Source organism: Eubalaena glacialis, chromosome 2 (genome assembly GCF_028564815.1).
Source record: "Eubalaena glacialis isolate mEubGla1 chromosome 2, mEubGla1.1.hap2.+ XY, whole genome shotgun sequence".
NCBI classification, from domain to species: Eukaryota; Metazoa; Chordata; class Mammalia; order Artiodactyla; family Balaenidae; genus Eubalaena; species Eubalaena glacialis.
In genome coordinates, this window is record NC_083717.1 from 77,537,928 (window position 1) to 77,555,460 (window position 17,533).

A 17,533-nucleotide genomic window follows, 5' to 3' on the forward strand; every position below is an offset into this window, starting at 1 on the left:
ACAGACTCTATGTCAGTGCTTTGCTCATAATGTATCATCAATGAATATTTGTTCAATTGAAGCTATTTAATTGATAGGGGGAGAAAAGAAGTCCCGGTTTAGCAATGTAGTCAAGGAGTCACAGATGCTCTGAAAGGGGGAGTATGTATATCTGAAGCAAGAGACCCTTCCTTTGTAGTCTGGGGCTCAGTGTCCAAATTGGATGTCTATATCCTGGCTCTGAATGCCTCCCATTCTTGCCCTGTGCCTTTCACAGATTGATCTGTGGGGTTGAGAAGAAAGATGCTGGCATTCCCCCTCTATTGTCAAGACATCTAAAGTGTTCCTCATTATCTTTTCAGTGGCTCATTCCAGCAAGTAAAGGAGAACAATGACTGTTCATTTAGCCTCGTTTTCTAGTGAACATGAACGTGGATCCCTGTCCCAAATATCACCAAAGTTCATATGAGGATTACTTATTCCCAAAGACCCTCTGGGTAAATGACTGTGTAAGGGCAGAAAGAGTTGGGGAAGAAGTTTATATTTAAGAACGAGAGAGTCTTAAAGTGAGTAGTAGTAATGGTTAAGAGTTAGTTATGTGTAGACATGAAGAATTTTTAAAGTAAAAAGAAAAATGCAAACTAAGAAACACAAAAGAAAAACAGAAGAGCAAACTTAACTTAGTTACATGTCAACCACTTATCTGGCTGAGGAAAAAAATAAATTCTGGGGCTTGCCTGTTAGTAACTCTTCCTCACTCATGATGATAAAAATAGTTGTTTCCAATCTGAGACACACCCATGTGACTTGCTCTGGGATATTACCTTCTCTTAACTATAATGTGAACGGGACTGTAGGGTTCTAAGTACTGCACCTTTTATGGTAAATTTGGCTAATGAACCCTATCATTCTTTTCTTAAAAGTCACAAAGTCTTTTAATGAAAGTCCCTCTCCTAAACTAACTGCAGTGTAAAATTTGTCTGGATCTTGAAGATTTTTTTTCCCTCTAAAGTAATTCAGACTAAAACTGTAACATCTAACAAAGACTTATCAGTATTAGACAAGTACATTGAATCCAAGCTGTTGCTTTTTAAATGACAATATTTACTTGCACATACATACCATCAACTGCAGAGGGAGCTAATGCCTTTTTCCTCAGGCTCATCAGAAAAGGCTGCAGAGCTGGGATTTTAATTTCTCCCTACGCCTGTTAAGCGTGATTATTGATAATGTACTGAGCTCATCTCTGCACCCAAAATTAAGCCTCTAAAACATATATGAGGTGGAACTGGGCTTTACAACAAAGAGGAATCTAGTTTCCACTTTTAAAATAGTCTCCTGAGGCTCTCAAAAGGTGGAGGATATATTTTAAAAGGAAAGAATTGTGTTTTGTAACAAAACATGATTTTTGGAGTCATGACCAATTAGGAATCTACTCCCTGCAACCGTAAATACTCTTTTTCATAGAATATAGTGACCAGAGGCCACATTGGGCATGGGGATTTAATATGTAGAGAATTTTTATGGTTAATAAATGCCACAATCTCAGCCTCTTTTCTTCTAGATATTGGAAGGAAAAGAATAATTAAGTGAGCATTTAGATCCCAGTAAAAAGTTAACATTCACATTAAATTAAAAATATAAGTGAATTTATTTTATAGAAGTTTTCATAATGGGTCGAAAATACTTCATTAAGCATTTCTGGATAAAAATATGTAAAGCTCTTATACGCTATTGTTAATATATTAAATACCATTTCTCTATAAATATACCTTACATTAAGCTTTCCTGTTAGAGTTTTCAGGAAACATTTCAAATAAAGTAGCCAGGCGTATCCCATTTGAGATGAATGAGATCATTAGGAAACACTTATATCTGAAATAAGCACTGAGATCATTCTGCATACAACCCAAGGGCCCTAATTTTTAAAATATTTCAAACACCATGCCTCTTTCAAATCATTAGACTTAGAGACATTTAAGGAACTGATTCAATTAGCTCAGAAGAAGGAAATGCTATAATGTGTGATTTATTTTTGCAGATAAATTAAAATGCAAGTGTATCTGTTAGAAAATGTAGGCTGTCATCGTGGTTAGTGATGGGAACAGGAAGGCAATTAAGCAGGGCCACCTGAGGCTGAAATAGCCCCTAAACACGAAAGATTGAAGTTCAAGCTGGACATTCAGTTATTGTCAAAACCAAAAGTGTTCCTTCGTTGGAAGGAATCTTTGTGCTCTACTTAGTTTCCCTCATTGACTTCTAAAACATGTTTCTCAGTTTAACAAATACTTCTCCCCTTTAACTGTAATCTGAAGAGAAGCCTAAATTGCTATGGTTTCATACCTAAAGTCAAGCTTCACATAAAGCTGATGCCTGAAAATTACAACTTTGCAATTCTACTATTTAGGTGAGGAAATATGAAGCAAGAATTAATTTTTCTCCCTACAACCCCAGGATATTGGCTCCACCAGGCCTAATAAAATGTTTTCACAAGGAAATAAATAGAGCATGCTGTAGCGTATATTCCCTTGTGCAGGGGGTTTTAAACAAATGTATCCTAAAAAATAGATAATTACAAGTGGGGGAGGGTGAGAGAAGGAAACATTATAAGGGTGGGCAAAAAATATGTTTCTTAGCCAAATCAGGGAAAAGACTGAAATTCAAAATGTTAGAAACCTGAAGATAAAGACTGCTACTTCAACCATTGTTGAAATCTATGGAGGAAATGAGAGGACAACAAAACAAGATGATAAAAGAAAGAGAAGAGGAAAGAAGAAGAATGTGAGAAGAGATTTTAAGGCAGCTTTGAAAGTAACAGAATAAATTCTACTAATAGAAACCAAGAAGACTGAAGTAGTTATAATTCACTATTCTTTTCTGCTAAATCTTGTCCCCCATCTTGAATTAAAGAGTTTGGACAAAAAAATGGCCACAATCATGAGCTGAAGATAGGGGGAAAAGAGAATGATCATGCAAAGAAACAAAATCTTAGAAATCTATGAACAGAAAAGTTTATAGTAAAAGATGGGGAAAAGTGAAACAAAACTTAAGATCAGGAAGAGAAAATGTCCCTCAATCAGAGAGCTTAGGAAAGTTACCTTCATTTACGGTTGAAGTAGTCAGCGGAAATGGAAATGTTTAGGAGAAGAAATGTTTTGGAAATGTTTAGGAGAAGAAGCCAAGAGATCCTCACTTTCTTGCCTGAACAAGAAGGGAATCTCTTTATTACTCTTCCTCACTGTGTAAAAAAACGCTAATAATTCTATCATCCTATTCCTTCCAGCCATGGTGATGGAACTGGAGTTAGCACACCAGAGGTAGGTCAAAGGTGAACACCCCTGTCTTATACTTTGTGGAGAATATAAATCAATGGTTTCTGGTTTGTGATAGTCTTTCTTTTTTTTTTAAATTTTTTTTAAACTTTATTCTATAAATTTATTTATTTATTTATGGCTGCGTTGGGTCTTCATTGCTGTGCACAGGCTTTCTCTAGTTGTGGTGAATGGGGGCTACTCTTCGCTGCAGTGTGTGGGCTTCTCATTGCAGTGGCTTCTCTTGCTGTGGAGCACAGGCTCTAGGCACACGGGCTTCAGTAGTTGTGGCACACAGGCTCAGTAGTTGTGGCACACAGGCTTAGTTGCTCCACGGCATGTGGGTCTTCCCGGACCAGGGCTCAAACCCGTGTCCCCTGCATTGGCAGACGGATTCTTAACCACTGTACCACCAGGGAAGTCCCTGTGATAGTCTTTCTTGACAATATTCATTTATCAGTTTAATTTATACAGGTTTCCCTTTTCTCTTCCTCAGAATCTTTTGATGACTTGTCCTTCTCAGTGCCTCAGGAATAAAGGCCCTTACAACCTTGAGTCACCTGCCTTGCCAGCCTCATCTGCTGCTCCCCCAGCACCACTGATGTCCTGTAAAAAGCATTCTTACATCCTTGCACCTTTGCTCTTGTGGACTCTTCTTCCTATACTGTCCTTCTCTCCCTTGTTGAAGCCTGACCTTTCTTTTAAGGCCTAGCTCAAAGGTCAGCGTCCCCAGAGAGCTGGCCTCTTCCTTGATGGGGCACCCAGATCATGTTGTTGATGCTCTTTTGTAACTTTTCCCCACAACCTCTCATAGTCAGTGATCTCCCTCTCCATGGGGAAGGGCTTAAGCTCACTAACGTCCAGGGCTGTCCATCTTGTTTGTAAACAAGTCTCTAGCACCTTGCCTTGCGTTGGAAGGTGCAAACATGTTTGCAGAATTGTTCCACAAGCATCACTGATTTCCCTTGCTATAGACTTCTCCCTCTCCTCAACTAACCTTACTTTTTATCTCTCAGTTGTATCTCTAACCCTATAAGGTTTTCATCTATTTCATGAGGATATTCTTTTATTATTAAGGCATAATTTTTGGCCATAGAGATCCCCTATGAATTGAAATCTTGTAACTGCCTAAGCTAAGGTTCCTAGTTTCTCAAAAAAAACAAAACAAAACAAAACAAAAACCCAATTCACTCTGGTAATCTTGTGTAGATACTCTGGGTTCTGAGAGGCTGGAAGTTATTTCTTTAGACTTAATACTAAAATGAAATATTTAGGTCTATTTCTACTGTTGTTTAGTATCCAAGCACTGAGCATGGGGCAGTTTTAGTTACTGAAAGTATCTAAGGCAGGATCTTTTCTGGCTGACACCTAACATCCAAAGAATCAGTAGCCCTTAACATCCAAAGAATCAGTAGGCCTTAACATTCCAAAGAATCAGTAGGCCTCCGCCAGGCTTACATTGAGAGTGAGGAAGGGAAGTGACCTATAAAGGTCTTTTTATCTGGACCCCAGATTTAGCCCATGGAGCCCAAAGCCCATTCTGACATGGGGTGTCTGTGTTCTTGACGTAGACCTACATGCTGACCTCTAGCGTCCCACAAACTAGAAGGTCTGTTGGAGCTACCTAAAAGCTTAAATTAGGGGGGTATAGGTATGGGAGCTCAACCCCAAAGGGGCAATTAAGTGAGAAGCCCAATGTCTGGCGGGATGATAGCTGTTAGCGTGAAGAACAACAGAAAAGCAAAACTGGTGTATCCTTGTGTGTTTGGGGGCTGAGGACAGTACGGGCTGGAAAGAGGGATGCGAGAAAGACCAGAGGGGTCAATGCAACTTGCAACTCCCCGGAGCGTACCAGGACCAAGGCTCCATCCTCCCAGCGCAGCCCAGACCGACCGGGGTGGTCCCGGCCAGCAGAGGGCAGCAGCTGGGCGGGAGAGTCCTGGCGAGGGCCGCGCGGCGTCGACCGGCTCGCGGGGATACTCATTTTGAGTGTGGGGCGAGAGACTCGCGCCCATCAGTACTCGTCCCCTACCCTGTGGCCACGGCGCGCTTCGGGCCGCGTTTCGGGAAGTGCGTGTGCGCGGGGACTGGGGTCGCTGCGGAGGGCCGGGCGCACATGCCCGGGGAAGGAGAGCGGAGGGCGTCCCGCGGGTCCCCGGGAGAGAAGTGGAGACGGGCTTCCGCGGGCGCCGAGCGGTAGGGGATCTCCGCGTCCGCTGCAGCGTCGCTCGCCCCATCCTCTGCCGGGCCCCCTCAGCGCCCCGGGCTTCTCCCGCCGACACCGCGCCCCGCTCTCGGGGCCGCGTCAGCACCGGGCCGCTCGGGTCCCCCGCCAGCCCCCACTCCTCTTCCGGGTCCACGACCCGCGCCCCATATCCGCCAAGGTGTGCCTTCCGCTGACACTGTCCCGGCCGGAGCGAGGCCAGTCCAGCCAGCTGAGCCCCGCGCGGCCGCGGCGCAGGTTTGCGCTCCCGCCGTCGAGGACTGCGGCGGCCGCGTGGGCGTGGGCCGGTCCCCGCGGCCAGGGGGGACAGGGGTACGGCAGGCGCACTTGACCGTGGGGCCCGAGCGTCCGAGCCGCGCTGCGCCGGCGGCGGGCTTTATGTAAATCGGGGCTGAGCCGGGGCGTCCTAGGTAGGATGGACCAGCCCCCCGCGCCTCGGCCCTCACGTCCAATAAGAAGAGCCCCAGCTTGACACCTGCCTATATACAGGCGAGCGCGCCCCCGGCTCGCGGACCGAGCGCACAGCCCGCACAGCCCACGCCGCGGGCGAGCGAGACCTCGGCCCGCCTTCATGACTTCCAGTAAGATCGAGATGCCCGGCGAGGTGAAGGCCGACCCCGCCGCTCTCATGGCGTCCCTGCACCTCCTGCCGTCGCCCACGCCCAACCTCGAGATCAAGTACACCAAGGTAAGGCGCCGAGAGGGCCTGCCGTCCACGGAGACTTTCTAGAACCTTCCTTCCTCTCCATGGTCTGTTAGGGGGAAAGGGTGGCGAGACGGGGTCTGGGGCCCTGGTCTCCCGGGCCAGCCTGTCGTCCCCGCGCAGCAGAGGGACAACACCCCGTCCTCGGCGTTGGGGCTTCTGAAGTCCTGCCGGGATCTTGGGACGCGTCGGGGACTCGCCCCAGCCTGCCGCGCGGCGCTGAGGGTCGCCGTCAACGGCTCCTTCCCAAACCACATTTGCCGCTGCCTTCTGGTCTGATTCTCAGCGTCCCGACTGCTGCGGGGAAGGCGTCGGCACCGCTTCCACTCCTCAGAGGGGTAAGAAGGGTTCCCCGCCAGGTCGGCCACGCAGCCTGGCCGTCTCTTCTAGGCCCTGCACCTTCAGGGGCCGCAAGGCTGCTGGCCCCGCTCGGGTCCTCGGCAGTCCGCACGGTGCGCCGCGAGCGGCTTTCGCGTAGGATCGTCCGGCACGCAGCGCTCTGGCCGCCTTTGCAGATTTCATGGAAACCTGGCTGCTGAGTACAGTAGATCCGATGTCAGCATTTCATTCGAATTCTGTAGGCAGTGGCAGTTTTCCTGGAAAACTTGAGAAGTCTTCAAATTCGTGCAAATTAACGGGTTCGCTTTTGAACTGAAAAAAAAAAATTACTTTTTATAACGAACTCTGACATCTCGGGTTGGCCAAGCAGGAATTTTTTTGTTGCACCACAACATAAAAAGGAAATGAGTTCGCTACCTTAATGTAAATAGAATTTACTTCCCACAAATTCGACATGGGAAAAAATGCATTGATTACACACACGGTGGGGGGGGGCGGTTATGTTATGGCATTGGGGTGGGAGAGAGAAATAGATGCGATTTAAAATAATGTTTCCTGGAGTTCCTTTTACAGTTGTCCTGTTTGATTTTCTATTCCTTTTAGTTGATTTCTACTACAGACATCGCCCAATCAACTTAAACACATACTGCACACACACAATACGGTTAAAGTTGTTTTCCATCATGCTTATTACGAGATAAACTAAATTTTGTCCAGAAGTAAATAGTTTGGTTTTGGCTTAAGGGTTGAAAGAGAAATTTATAAAAAATCCATCAGAATATTGAAATCTTACCTGCTAAGTTTTAGGATAAAAATCAGGGTGACTTGTGTTTTGAATGCCAACTTAGATGGATTTAATGTACCTGTTAGCTTTTTAGATGGTGTGACAAATTTTTGAAAGCCATTTTAAGGAGAGGTCGTTAATGGTTACAACCATTTAGGCGTTGTTTGCATAACAATGGTGCCAATGTGTGGCAATTCTCCGGGTTTAGGAACAAGCAGGGAAAGCATGCAGCAAAAGAGTTTTGTTTTATGAGGGTCCCTAACCTCTTCAGGCTCTCTTTAAAGGTCTTAGGATGCAAGAGCTATGCTGGAGAGAGGACTTCAGATTTGGGAGGGTTCGATTTTGGTCTTACTTTGGATTGGATTTTCCTCACAGCCCCTGAAAGGAGTTTTAAGTATCTAGGAATTTAATTTTGAAACTCTTCCAGTTCTCTTTTTCTCTGACAACCCTCGCTCTCTTTTTTTCTCTTGTTCTCCCCCAGTAGGAAAGACAACTGATTTATAGCTAATTGAAGCCTTTAATGTGGAGTCTTTTAGCTCAGGGGAGACTTTTATCCAGTATCCACTTTCCCACTTATTACAAAGAAAAACAATCAAAAATGAAATAATGGATTGTAACTTGATTCTTTAATTTGTGGGGAGGAGGCACCTTATTTTAGGCTTGGCAAACAACCCTCATAAACACTGAGTATTACCAATCTAAAGGCAAGCTCTTTTCACAAAACCTTGTAAAATCAGGTATCTGCAAACATTCCCAGCAGCTTTCCTCCTCAGCTCTTTAGTGAGACTTCTGAATTTTCTGAGACAAGCGGCATGGGCAAGCAGCATCTTTAACATGAAGAGCAGAAGCTGCTCTTTTGGTAGCCGAGGGTAATGGGTAATGATTTTTTTTTTTTACTTAAAAGGAAAGTAAGATTAATGGAGAGTTTTAAAAAATTGACTTATGATTAGGAAATTATATTAGTGAGTTTAAGCACAAGAATGAACAAGGTACAGTAGACAGTCCTTTAGAACAGTGATACCACATTCATTAGGAATTTTTTAAAGGGTAATAGCTAAAATATTATGATGCTAGCGTGATTGTTGAATAACATGTAGGAAAGAAATGCAATATTTGTGTCAGAAAATGGTACAAGACAAATATAGACGGATCCTTAATAATTTTTGTCTTGTTAAAGAAAAACTCTTCAGTGAAGGATATATAATGACAGGACTTTAAAATATGACTTGAGGACCAGTATAAAGTCACTACTTTTATGTAAGTGGTGATATTTTGAGTATTTCAAGTAGCATGCATTCAGAAAACTTTGCACTTGTGATGTATTTTTCTGTATTTTTTCACCGTTTTCTTTCTTCTTCTAAAAGTATTTTACATTTTTTATAAAAGGGGAATAGGGGAGATCATACAAAATAAAAGTTACTGCTATTGTCCGTCCAGTGAAAATGCTCCAAAATTAAAGTTCAATCCCCAAGAACACTGAAAGGGCTGAACTCGTGGTTTTGTATTGACTCTCGGGCAGTTGCATTTAGTTTTTCAAATAAGCCTTCCTCTCTGAAGTTCCAACACCCATTTAGAACTGATCATCAATAGCAATACCATTTTTTTGGAATATGTCTATTTTTATTTTCCTAATACAGCAAGCTAGACCCCAAGTTTTAAAAGTGATTCTTTTTTTAAGGAATATGTTTAAACAAAACAAAACAAAAAACTACAGACTGTGTTAGTCAAGAAAGACTGATAACTCCACCAACATCAAGTAGCGAGGGGACCACTTTGGGGCCGGGAGAATGTGCACTCTCTTCCTTGTATCCTAAGGAGACTGCTTAACAGCTAGCATAGGAGTGTTATTGTTTTTAGCTGTGCTTTTATGAATTAAAGATTTTCTGAGTTCCTGTTTTATCAGTCTGGTTTTAAAATTTTTGTATATCTGAATATATTATAGGAGTACACACATTATAAAATCAAGGCTTGCTCTTTGCTGACTGCCCCTAACTGCAGGGGAGATCTCTTCCAGATTCCCAGAAGATCTTTGAAAACTTTCCGACTTTATCCCACCCCTACCTTCTCTATTGTCTCTATCATCTTTTCTGACTCTACTAGTCCCTCCTCCCCACCCCCCCACTATACACACATGCATTGTGCTGTCTCTCTGTTGATCACTTTTCAGTGGGAGTTTATGCCCATAACTAACACTAACATAAAGGGTTTTGTTTTCCTCTAGCATTTGATACTGTGAGGAGCTAAGACATAGGGAAGAAGGGGGTTATGGAGAACTGACCCACTAAACTAGAAGAGAAAAAAATAAAAGGCAATTAACTGAAAATTAGAGCTAATGTGCATTGGGTAACTACTATTTATTCTTTTATTTATTCATTTAACAGCCTTTTATTGAACACCTACTGTTTTCTGGGATCAATGTCAATTCAGTTCAAAGGATTTTTAAGTGGCATCTTCCTAACAACAGTGCTTTTCATTAAGCTGGTTGGGCTGAGGAAGCATGGGCCTCCTAGGAGCTTAAGGTCTTTTTAGAAAGATGGAATGCCAAAATTTGGTTATCAGTATGGCAGTAGTTCAGTTGATCAATGGAATAGTAACAATAATGATAATACTTATAATGCCACTTACATCGTGTATGGGACCTAATGACTTACCTAGCACTTTCATATGTATCTTATTTGATCCTTGCAAAACCTTTTGAAGGAGACAGAGTAGGAAAAAGTAGGAATAATTGATAAGGAAGACCTTGGCCTTGACTTATAAAAAATTGATAAGAGCTTTCCTCACCATACACTTTGCTTTTCCTAACAGTCACATACTTTTTTTTTTGAGAGAAAGAGTTTTAAATCTTTATTTTTGTATATTGCTTCTGTTGCAAACATGGAGAGAATATGAACTGGTCTACTTCTTTTAAGAAGGAGCTACGTTTTGTGACTTCTGATTCCCTGACTTTAAATTACTATATTTGCTATTTCTATGAGTTAGTGGGGGGGGGGGCGGTTAGGTCTGAGGCAAGATTCTTGCCTATCCCAGGGATTATTTCTTAAAAGATGGTACAGGTTTGGTTACTTCCAAAGCTCTAATCAAGATTGTCTGCTTGATCATGAGTTGTTAATCAAATTCGCGTTTAATGGGGACCTCAGGTTTTCAAAACTATACTTTTTCATAATTGGACAGCTTTTTGATGTTTGTATCATCTCCATTTAACCCAGGGAAGCTAAACAACTTCATTGTAGGACTTGAATTAGATAACTTTTCGGGGGTCCTGCCTGATGCCTTCTACTATACAGGCAGGAATCATATGGAATCATCATTGGCTGAGGTCCTTTTGTCCTTTATTTCTATAAAATGAGGAATTATAGTTTCTCTATGTAAGGGTAGAAGATTCTCTGAGGAGCGCGTTCTGTGAGGTCTGATTTCCTTGCAGCCTGGCTTAAGAGAAGCCAGGCATGCATAAGTTCTCTGCTGCATTAGACGATGATTAGCGTGATGATCAAACCATGACCAAAACAAAAACATCTCAAATATCAACATAGTTCTGCCTCAAGTCTTTCTCAGTTGGATAATGAAATACAAACACTAATGTCTATTTTTATCTTTTTAGTTATCTTAGTGACAGCTTGTAAGGGTCAGCAAACTACAGACTGTCTGTTTGATTTTGTAAATAAAGCTTTATTGGAACACAGCCACGCCAATTCACTTACATATTGTCTGTAGCTGTTACAATGGCAGAGTCAGGTAGTTACAACAGGACTGTATGACCCACATTTCAGAAAAAGTTTATAAGCCCTTGACTTACTTAGAAAAAAGAAAGGCTCTGAATAAAAATAGGCTTTTGTTCAAATCTAGGTCAGATTTGTACTTATTAGCTATGTGCGCAGTTAACATTTATTCACCACACAATGCCAGGTATGGTGCCAGATTCTGGAGATGCAATAGTAAGCAAGGTATGGACAGTGGCTCCTCTCAGGGAGTTTCTTCACTGAGTATCAATTTCTACATCTGTCAAAATTAAGGTAATAGTAGTACCTACCTTACATGATGGTTATTGTCAGGACTAGGCGAGCAGGTGTGTGAAAGTAAGTGGCATATAATGATAATCAGCTAAGGGCTAGATCCATTTCATTTTTGGGAAGTGATGAATACATTTGTTGTTTCAAATTAATGGATGCCCACTTTATGAAAGATCAGAAATGTATGATCAATAAAGTTTTCTGAAACAGGCCATTGTTTACAATTTTAATTAAGTATAAGAGTTTAATATTCTGGGTAGCTGTGGAATCCTTATATGTTTACACTGGATTTTCATCAAATGGGATCCCTTGGAGGTTTCCCTACCAAGGACTTCTCTTTACTAAAAAGTTACTAAAACAATTTCCCAGCCAGTATTTTACTAATCAAATTAGATGTCTGACACTTGTGCCAAAATTCTGCATCCATATGCCTCAGTATACCCAGTTGGCTGGGCCTAAATGTCAGATGGCAAAGAGTCATTTCTGGTATTTTAAGTAGTTTGAAGAAAGATCTTGCCAAGTCATTGGTGCAAAAATCTGGGAAGTATGGCAGCACAGGAGGACATTCTTAGAAGATACCTTTTGGAAATGGGAAGGTATCTTAGTTTATGTAATTTAAAATTGAAGAGTCTTTCAGTGGTCCTGATTGCCCAATCTGGGGGCACTTCACCCTCCAAAAAGTAAAAGCACCCACGTAGTAACTATTTTGAAAGTCCTCCTAGCATTTCTTTAATTTCTTTGTTTGCTGTGACAGGTAATTTCAAAGCCAGTCATTTCCCCTCAAACAGCAAACCAATGCAGAGAAATGATTGCCATAGTGTCACCTTGGTTAATTTTTAATTGCCTTTTCAGACATGTCTTTGAGCTTTATTCCATTTTATCTTTCAGATATATGAGATAACCCAAATTGGGAATTTCTTATCTCTGGCATTTCTCTATTGCTAGTCTGTCTACTTCTAAGATGATGGAGTTATGTGTAAATTGTTTCCCTTCAAAATCTTAATGAGTTTATTTACAGTAAGTCTGTGTTTTGTCACATGATTTGAAAACACTTCCAGCCTTTGAAAATTCCAGTTGGAATAATAATTGAGTGCTTTCACCATCTAGACTTTTGCCGGGCTCTCAACAAAACTTCCCTGGGGCTAAACGTGGGGGTTTATTGACTTCTGTAGAATGTGGTTAAAAATTAGAATGTCTGTGAGTGAACATTCTAATTTTTATTATAGAAGGAAACTTTCCTTTTACTGCAGTTCAGCTCTGTTACCTCCAGAAGTAGATACCTGCTCTATTTCCTTTCCTTACCACAATCTGACCTTTGGAGAGCCAAAGTAGCAGTTTCTTTATCCCTAGATCTCTGGAAAGATAAAACCTATTGTCCAGTTGAAACTGGAAACACCTTATTTAGACAGATTTTAGGATATCATGGGTACCAAAACACTTTCCAATATTGATTATAAACTATAGGGGGAAAATTCAAAATAATTAAAGATTATATTTTTATACATTTTCTTATACATAATTTTAATTTGTCTAGCCTGTCTTCGGATTTCAAGTCCAATGACTCTTAGGATATTTTGCCCTGGGTCATTTCTAGGGATTTCTAAGAGATTAAGCTGAGTCAGAAAATGGTATAAGATGTATGGCTCTTCCCTCAGTAAGGATGGAGCCTACCTCCAGGTAAGTGGATCTACCAAGGTAGTGTGAATTTAGTAAACCCACTAACAGGCAGAAATCACCTATTTCCCTCCTCCTCTAACCCCCACCATTGACACACACCAAATATATGGACTGAGGTGTGTGTAATGATGGAGGGTTTAGGGTGAAGGAAGAGGGGAAATAAGAAGACCTTGCCTGGGAAGACAAAATGATGAAATGTCTCTACAGATCTGCAGAGGATAACTTAAAGTCTTATTTCCCCAGGTGTGAAAATTGGACTCTCTCACTGAATCCTTTTTGAGAGGAAATCAGGAAATAGTATCAGACTGATTGGTTGAACATGAAACCAGTGAATTCTGCCTTATCTATATTTTAGAGTCTGATAACTAGCATACCAATATAACTTGATTTTCACAGGGAAGGTTATCTAATTGTATTATCTCGGGGTTTTTTTTATCTTTAACTGCAGTCAGAGCTACCCTTTTGCTCCCCTGAATTTATTTGCTTGTTTCTTCATCTGATGTTTATTAGAGCCTCTTGTGTACAAAGCATTGTTAATCACTGTCTGGCACAAAAAGATACATAGATGTGTACCCTGTCCTGAAGAGGGAGGCTGGAGAGCATTCCTATTTGGGTGTGGGATGAGAACATGCACACAGATAACTATGGTGCATGATAGAAGATGCTAAATTCTTGACATGAATGCACTTAAAGCACCATGATGATTCAGAAGGTAAAGAGATGTTTCAGCCTCAGCACAGCAACAGCACATTGTATTGTTAGACATACTTGAGAGGAAATCAAATATTTCAATCATACAGCAGAGTATAGACAATATAACAAGCATGCATACATATACCCAGATGTTTGTTCTTAACTGCCCTATTTGCTTCTAATCTTTTTAAAGAAATACACTGACGCTTCCTCTATGAACTTCTCCCATTCCCCTCTCTCCTCTCCTTCCTTTCTCAGAGGTATTTGGCATTTATCTTTCCCATTGGTGTACGTATTCATACATGTATATGCATTCATAAATGATATATGTTATTGTCTCGCATGCTAAACCTTTTAATATAAATGGTACCATTTATATCTTGGCTAACTAATTCAGTACTATGCTTCATCCTGTTAGTTTAGAGAATTTAAATTATTCCTTAGCACCAGGCTTGAAAATAACATTACTTTGTTTTTTGTTAATATTTGAACTCATTGTGTTTTTTTTTTTTTTTTTTTTTTTTGGCTGCGTTGGGTCTTCGTTGCTGCGCGCGGGCTTTCTCTAGTTGCATCGAGCGGGGGCTGCTCTTTGTCCTGGTGCGCGGGCTTCTCACTGCGGTGGCTTCTCTTGTTGCGGAGCACGGGCTCTAGGCACGCAGGCTTCAGTAGTTGTGGCTCGTGGGCTCTAGAGCACAGGCTCAGTAGTTGTGGTGCACGGGCTCAGTTGCTGTGGGCACGTGGGATCTTCCTGGACCAGGGCTCGAACCCGTGTCCCCTGCATTGGCAGGCGGATTCTTAACCACTGCGCCACCAGGGAAGTCCCCTCATTGTGTTTTAAACTCAAAGCTGGTGTTATACATTCACCTTCGTATTTGGATTTCGTAAGTTATTTGATCTGTGCATGTGTGCCTCTAATTCTAAAGAACCTACCGAAGAATGAAATTCTCCAACCTTAAAACTGAATCTAGCCCTTCTGTGGATGTTACTTTTGTAATACCTAACAGATGAACATATTCTCTGAAAGCCCTTGTTACTTGTTTGCACTACTACTAAGATGTGCAATTTTTGCCTTGTATTATATTTTTCTACGTAATCGTCTACTCCTAAACTGTACTAGATTATAAACTTTCATTCATGTTGGTATTTTGGAAGCATCTAGTTCAGTGTCTTACAGTGTAAATGCTTAGGGCATATTTGTTGAATGAATACTTGTTATATTTTATCATTAATAGCTACTAATAACAATGAATTATCTTTTTATTAATACTTTATTAATTAATATATTATCCTTTCATTATTAATGCTATGGTTTCAAAAGTACTTTTCACATATGATTGCTTTTAATAATTGTGGCAGTCCTATTATGTGAATATTATATTAATATCCCCATTTTATAAGTGATACAATCAAGCATATTAAAGTTAATTAATTTTTCCAGGATCAATAGCTATAGGTGACAATCCCAAGACTCAAATAATCCTTTTCCTTCCCTCCTCATAACAGTAAGAACAAGCACAAAAACCACAGCAAAGACAAAAAATTTTGGATTATTAGCCTAAAGCTCTGCTAAATGTTTTACAGGATAATCCCAAACCCAGTTCTCTGACTACAAATCCGAACCTTAAGTCCAGTTGGTATTGTTATAGCTATCATTAGCAACAATTTCAACCTGACATAAAGATGAGAGTGTGTGTTCAAACAAAAAAAAAAGTTGATATAATCAACACTTTAGGTATGAATCACCTGGGTAGGTGTGACTCTTTAGGCTATGGGAAAGAACTGTATTTTTGGATTCTCACTGGTTGGGTAGTCACACATGGCCCTTAATAACACCTGCTTGTTTGTTTTTTCAGTCAAAAAGTGCTTTTCTTTGGTATGGTTATTCAGATTCACTTGGGAGTGAGGATTAATGAGACTGTTGAAAGCGAATATATTTCATAGTCTTTCAAATCTTCCTCTCTCCCATAGGCCATCATTTTGTGTTATTTGACTATAAATTGTGTGGGAGAGGCACTTGCCAGAAAGAGTTGGGTGGATATGTTCTATCTTGCCTTTATGAGCAACCATTTCTCACTAAGGTTTAACTACTGTTAGATCCATCTATTACATATAACCTCAGCGGGGATGCAGAATAGAGAAACAGTGGTCCGCAGGAATTCATGCAATAACCAAGCTTTAACAGAGTTGCAGTGACAGAGGGTGGTGGTGATTGGGATGCACAATTAATGTTTCATTGTAAATGGCTCAAACATCCTGTCTAAAGAAACTACTGTCAAGTTATTGCCTTTAAGCCAGATTTTATAGTCTCCCAATTTCTGTCTTCACTTTTAGAGAGAACACATTTCTCTTTCTCCTCTGCTTCCCAGTCAGACATCCCTTCTTCTCACCTTTTCCATCTCCTTTTAAATTTTTACGCACTTGTGCTTCTCTTCTCCTTCCCTAAGCATTTCTCTCAGACAGGCCCTTGATGACCCTCATTCCTTGGTTAGACTCATTTACCTGTTTTCATAAAGTGGTTAGCTGTGCCTGGGAACCTTTGTAGTCAGCTCTTCCAGCTGTTGGCCCGAATGGTCCCTAGGGAGACCAGAAGCAATGAACCTGGAATAACCACATTTGACTTCTGTGAGCCCTCTTGAGAATTTAGTAATTACTTAATGGATTGAATTGGTGACATATACTATTCCAGATAACAGCCTAGGTTGCATTAAATTAACCTTCACAAATGGGTATTTATTGGGTACTCTTAAAAAACTACATGTGTTGGCTGTAATTGCTCTTCCATGTTTCTCCATGCTGATAGGTATTTGTACCGAGTGAAAAATTTCTCAGATTAAAGCCTGGGTGGTAGTTGTAGCCATTTAGTGATGTGTGTCATTGTGTTCAGCACATTGAGCATAAATCCTGTCTTGTAAACAGCAGGGAGACTAATGAGGTTTGCCCACATTCTGGTATCATTACCAGGAATTCCAACAGAGAAAAAGAGAAGAAAGAAAGAAAAGAAGTTCTTTACGGAGTGATTTTTGGAACTCCTGATGATCCAAATTAAGGAGAGAGATGATTGCTCAACATTAAGTATAGTCACGTATGTATAAATATGAGTACGTAAACTACCTTTAGCTAAAACAGAAACCAAACATTCTGCTTTTATGAACACTGGCAAAGTCAGTGACTTAGTTCTACAGAGAGCTAATGAAGGGCTTATTTATGAGTGTCTTTAATTATGAGGGTGTAGTGGGACGGCTATTGAAATAACGCAGCTGTTAACATGATAGCACACTTTTTGCTTTCTCAGAACTCCTTATCATGACAGCCAACTAAAATTTCACATTATTTTTTGTCTTACAATTTTTGGAGTGATTCTGCTATTATTTTTATAGTCACAAATGACTTCTGAACAAACCAACTGTCTTGTGAGAAATCTTTCAAATGTGTTTTTTTAGGTTTATCTGAGATCTTTATTATTACTGCTAAATAACTTGTGTGTTTGATAATGTCACATCAAGGAATTCAATTATTGCTTAATGCCTGGGCTACTTATCTTCCTGGATTCAAATTTTCATGAAAGCTGGTATCATCGCACCTTTGGCACAAAGTGTGGTCCGCACATTTTTGTGTTTGAATAAATGAGTAAATGGATGAATACTAGAAAATAATATTGTCTGATCCATTTGCAGAGTTACTAATAGACAGAATGCTGGGACTAGAAAGTGAATTCCAGGGTAAAGTGTTTTGAAATAGCTTTCTCTCTGTAAAGAAAGCGCATGCATATTCTCTCTCTGTCTCTCTCAAGGAAAACTCCCTTCCTCCACTCCC

General features: G+C 40.8%; 1 protein-coding gene across 2 annotated transcripts in view; it reads left to right on the plus strand.

Annotated features, from left to right (window-relative positions):
* Window positions 1-5,267: 5,267 nt before the first annotated feature.
* The window catches only part of ALDH1A2 (aldehyde dehydrogenase 1 family member A2), a 96,030-nt gene continuing 83,764 nt past the window's right edge, over window positions 5,268-17,533 (plus strand). Inside the window, exon 1 of one of the 2 annotated variants that reach the window (XM_061180268.1) lies at window positions 5,268-6,202. In XM_061180268.1, the coding sequence (XP_061036251.1) occupies window positions 6,086-6,202 (117 nt within the window). In that variant the 5' untranslated portion in view covers window positions 5,268-6,085. Of the gene's footprint in view, window positions 6,203-6,311; window positions 6,556-17,533 lie in introns of those variants that run through there. The other variant, XM_061180269.1, reaches the window with a different exon arrangement.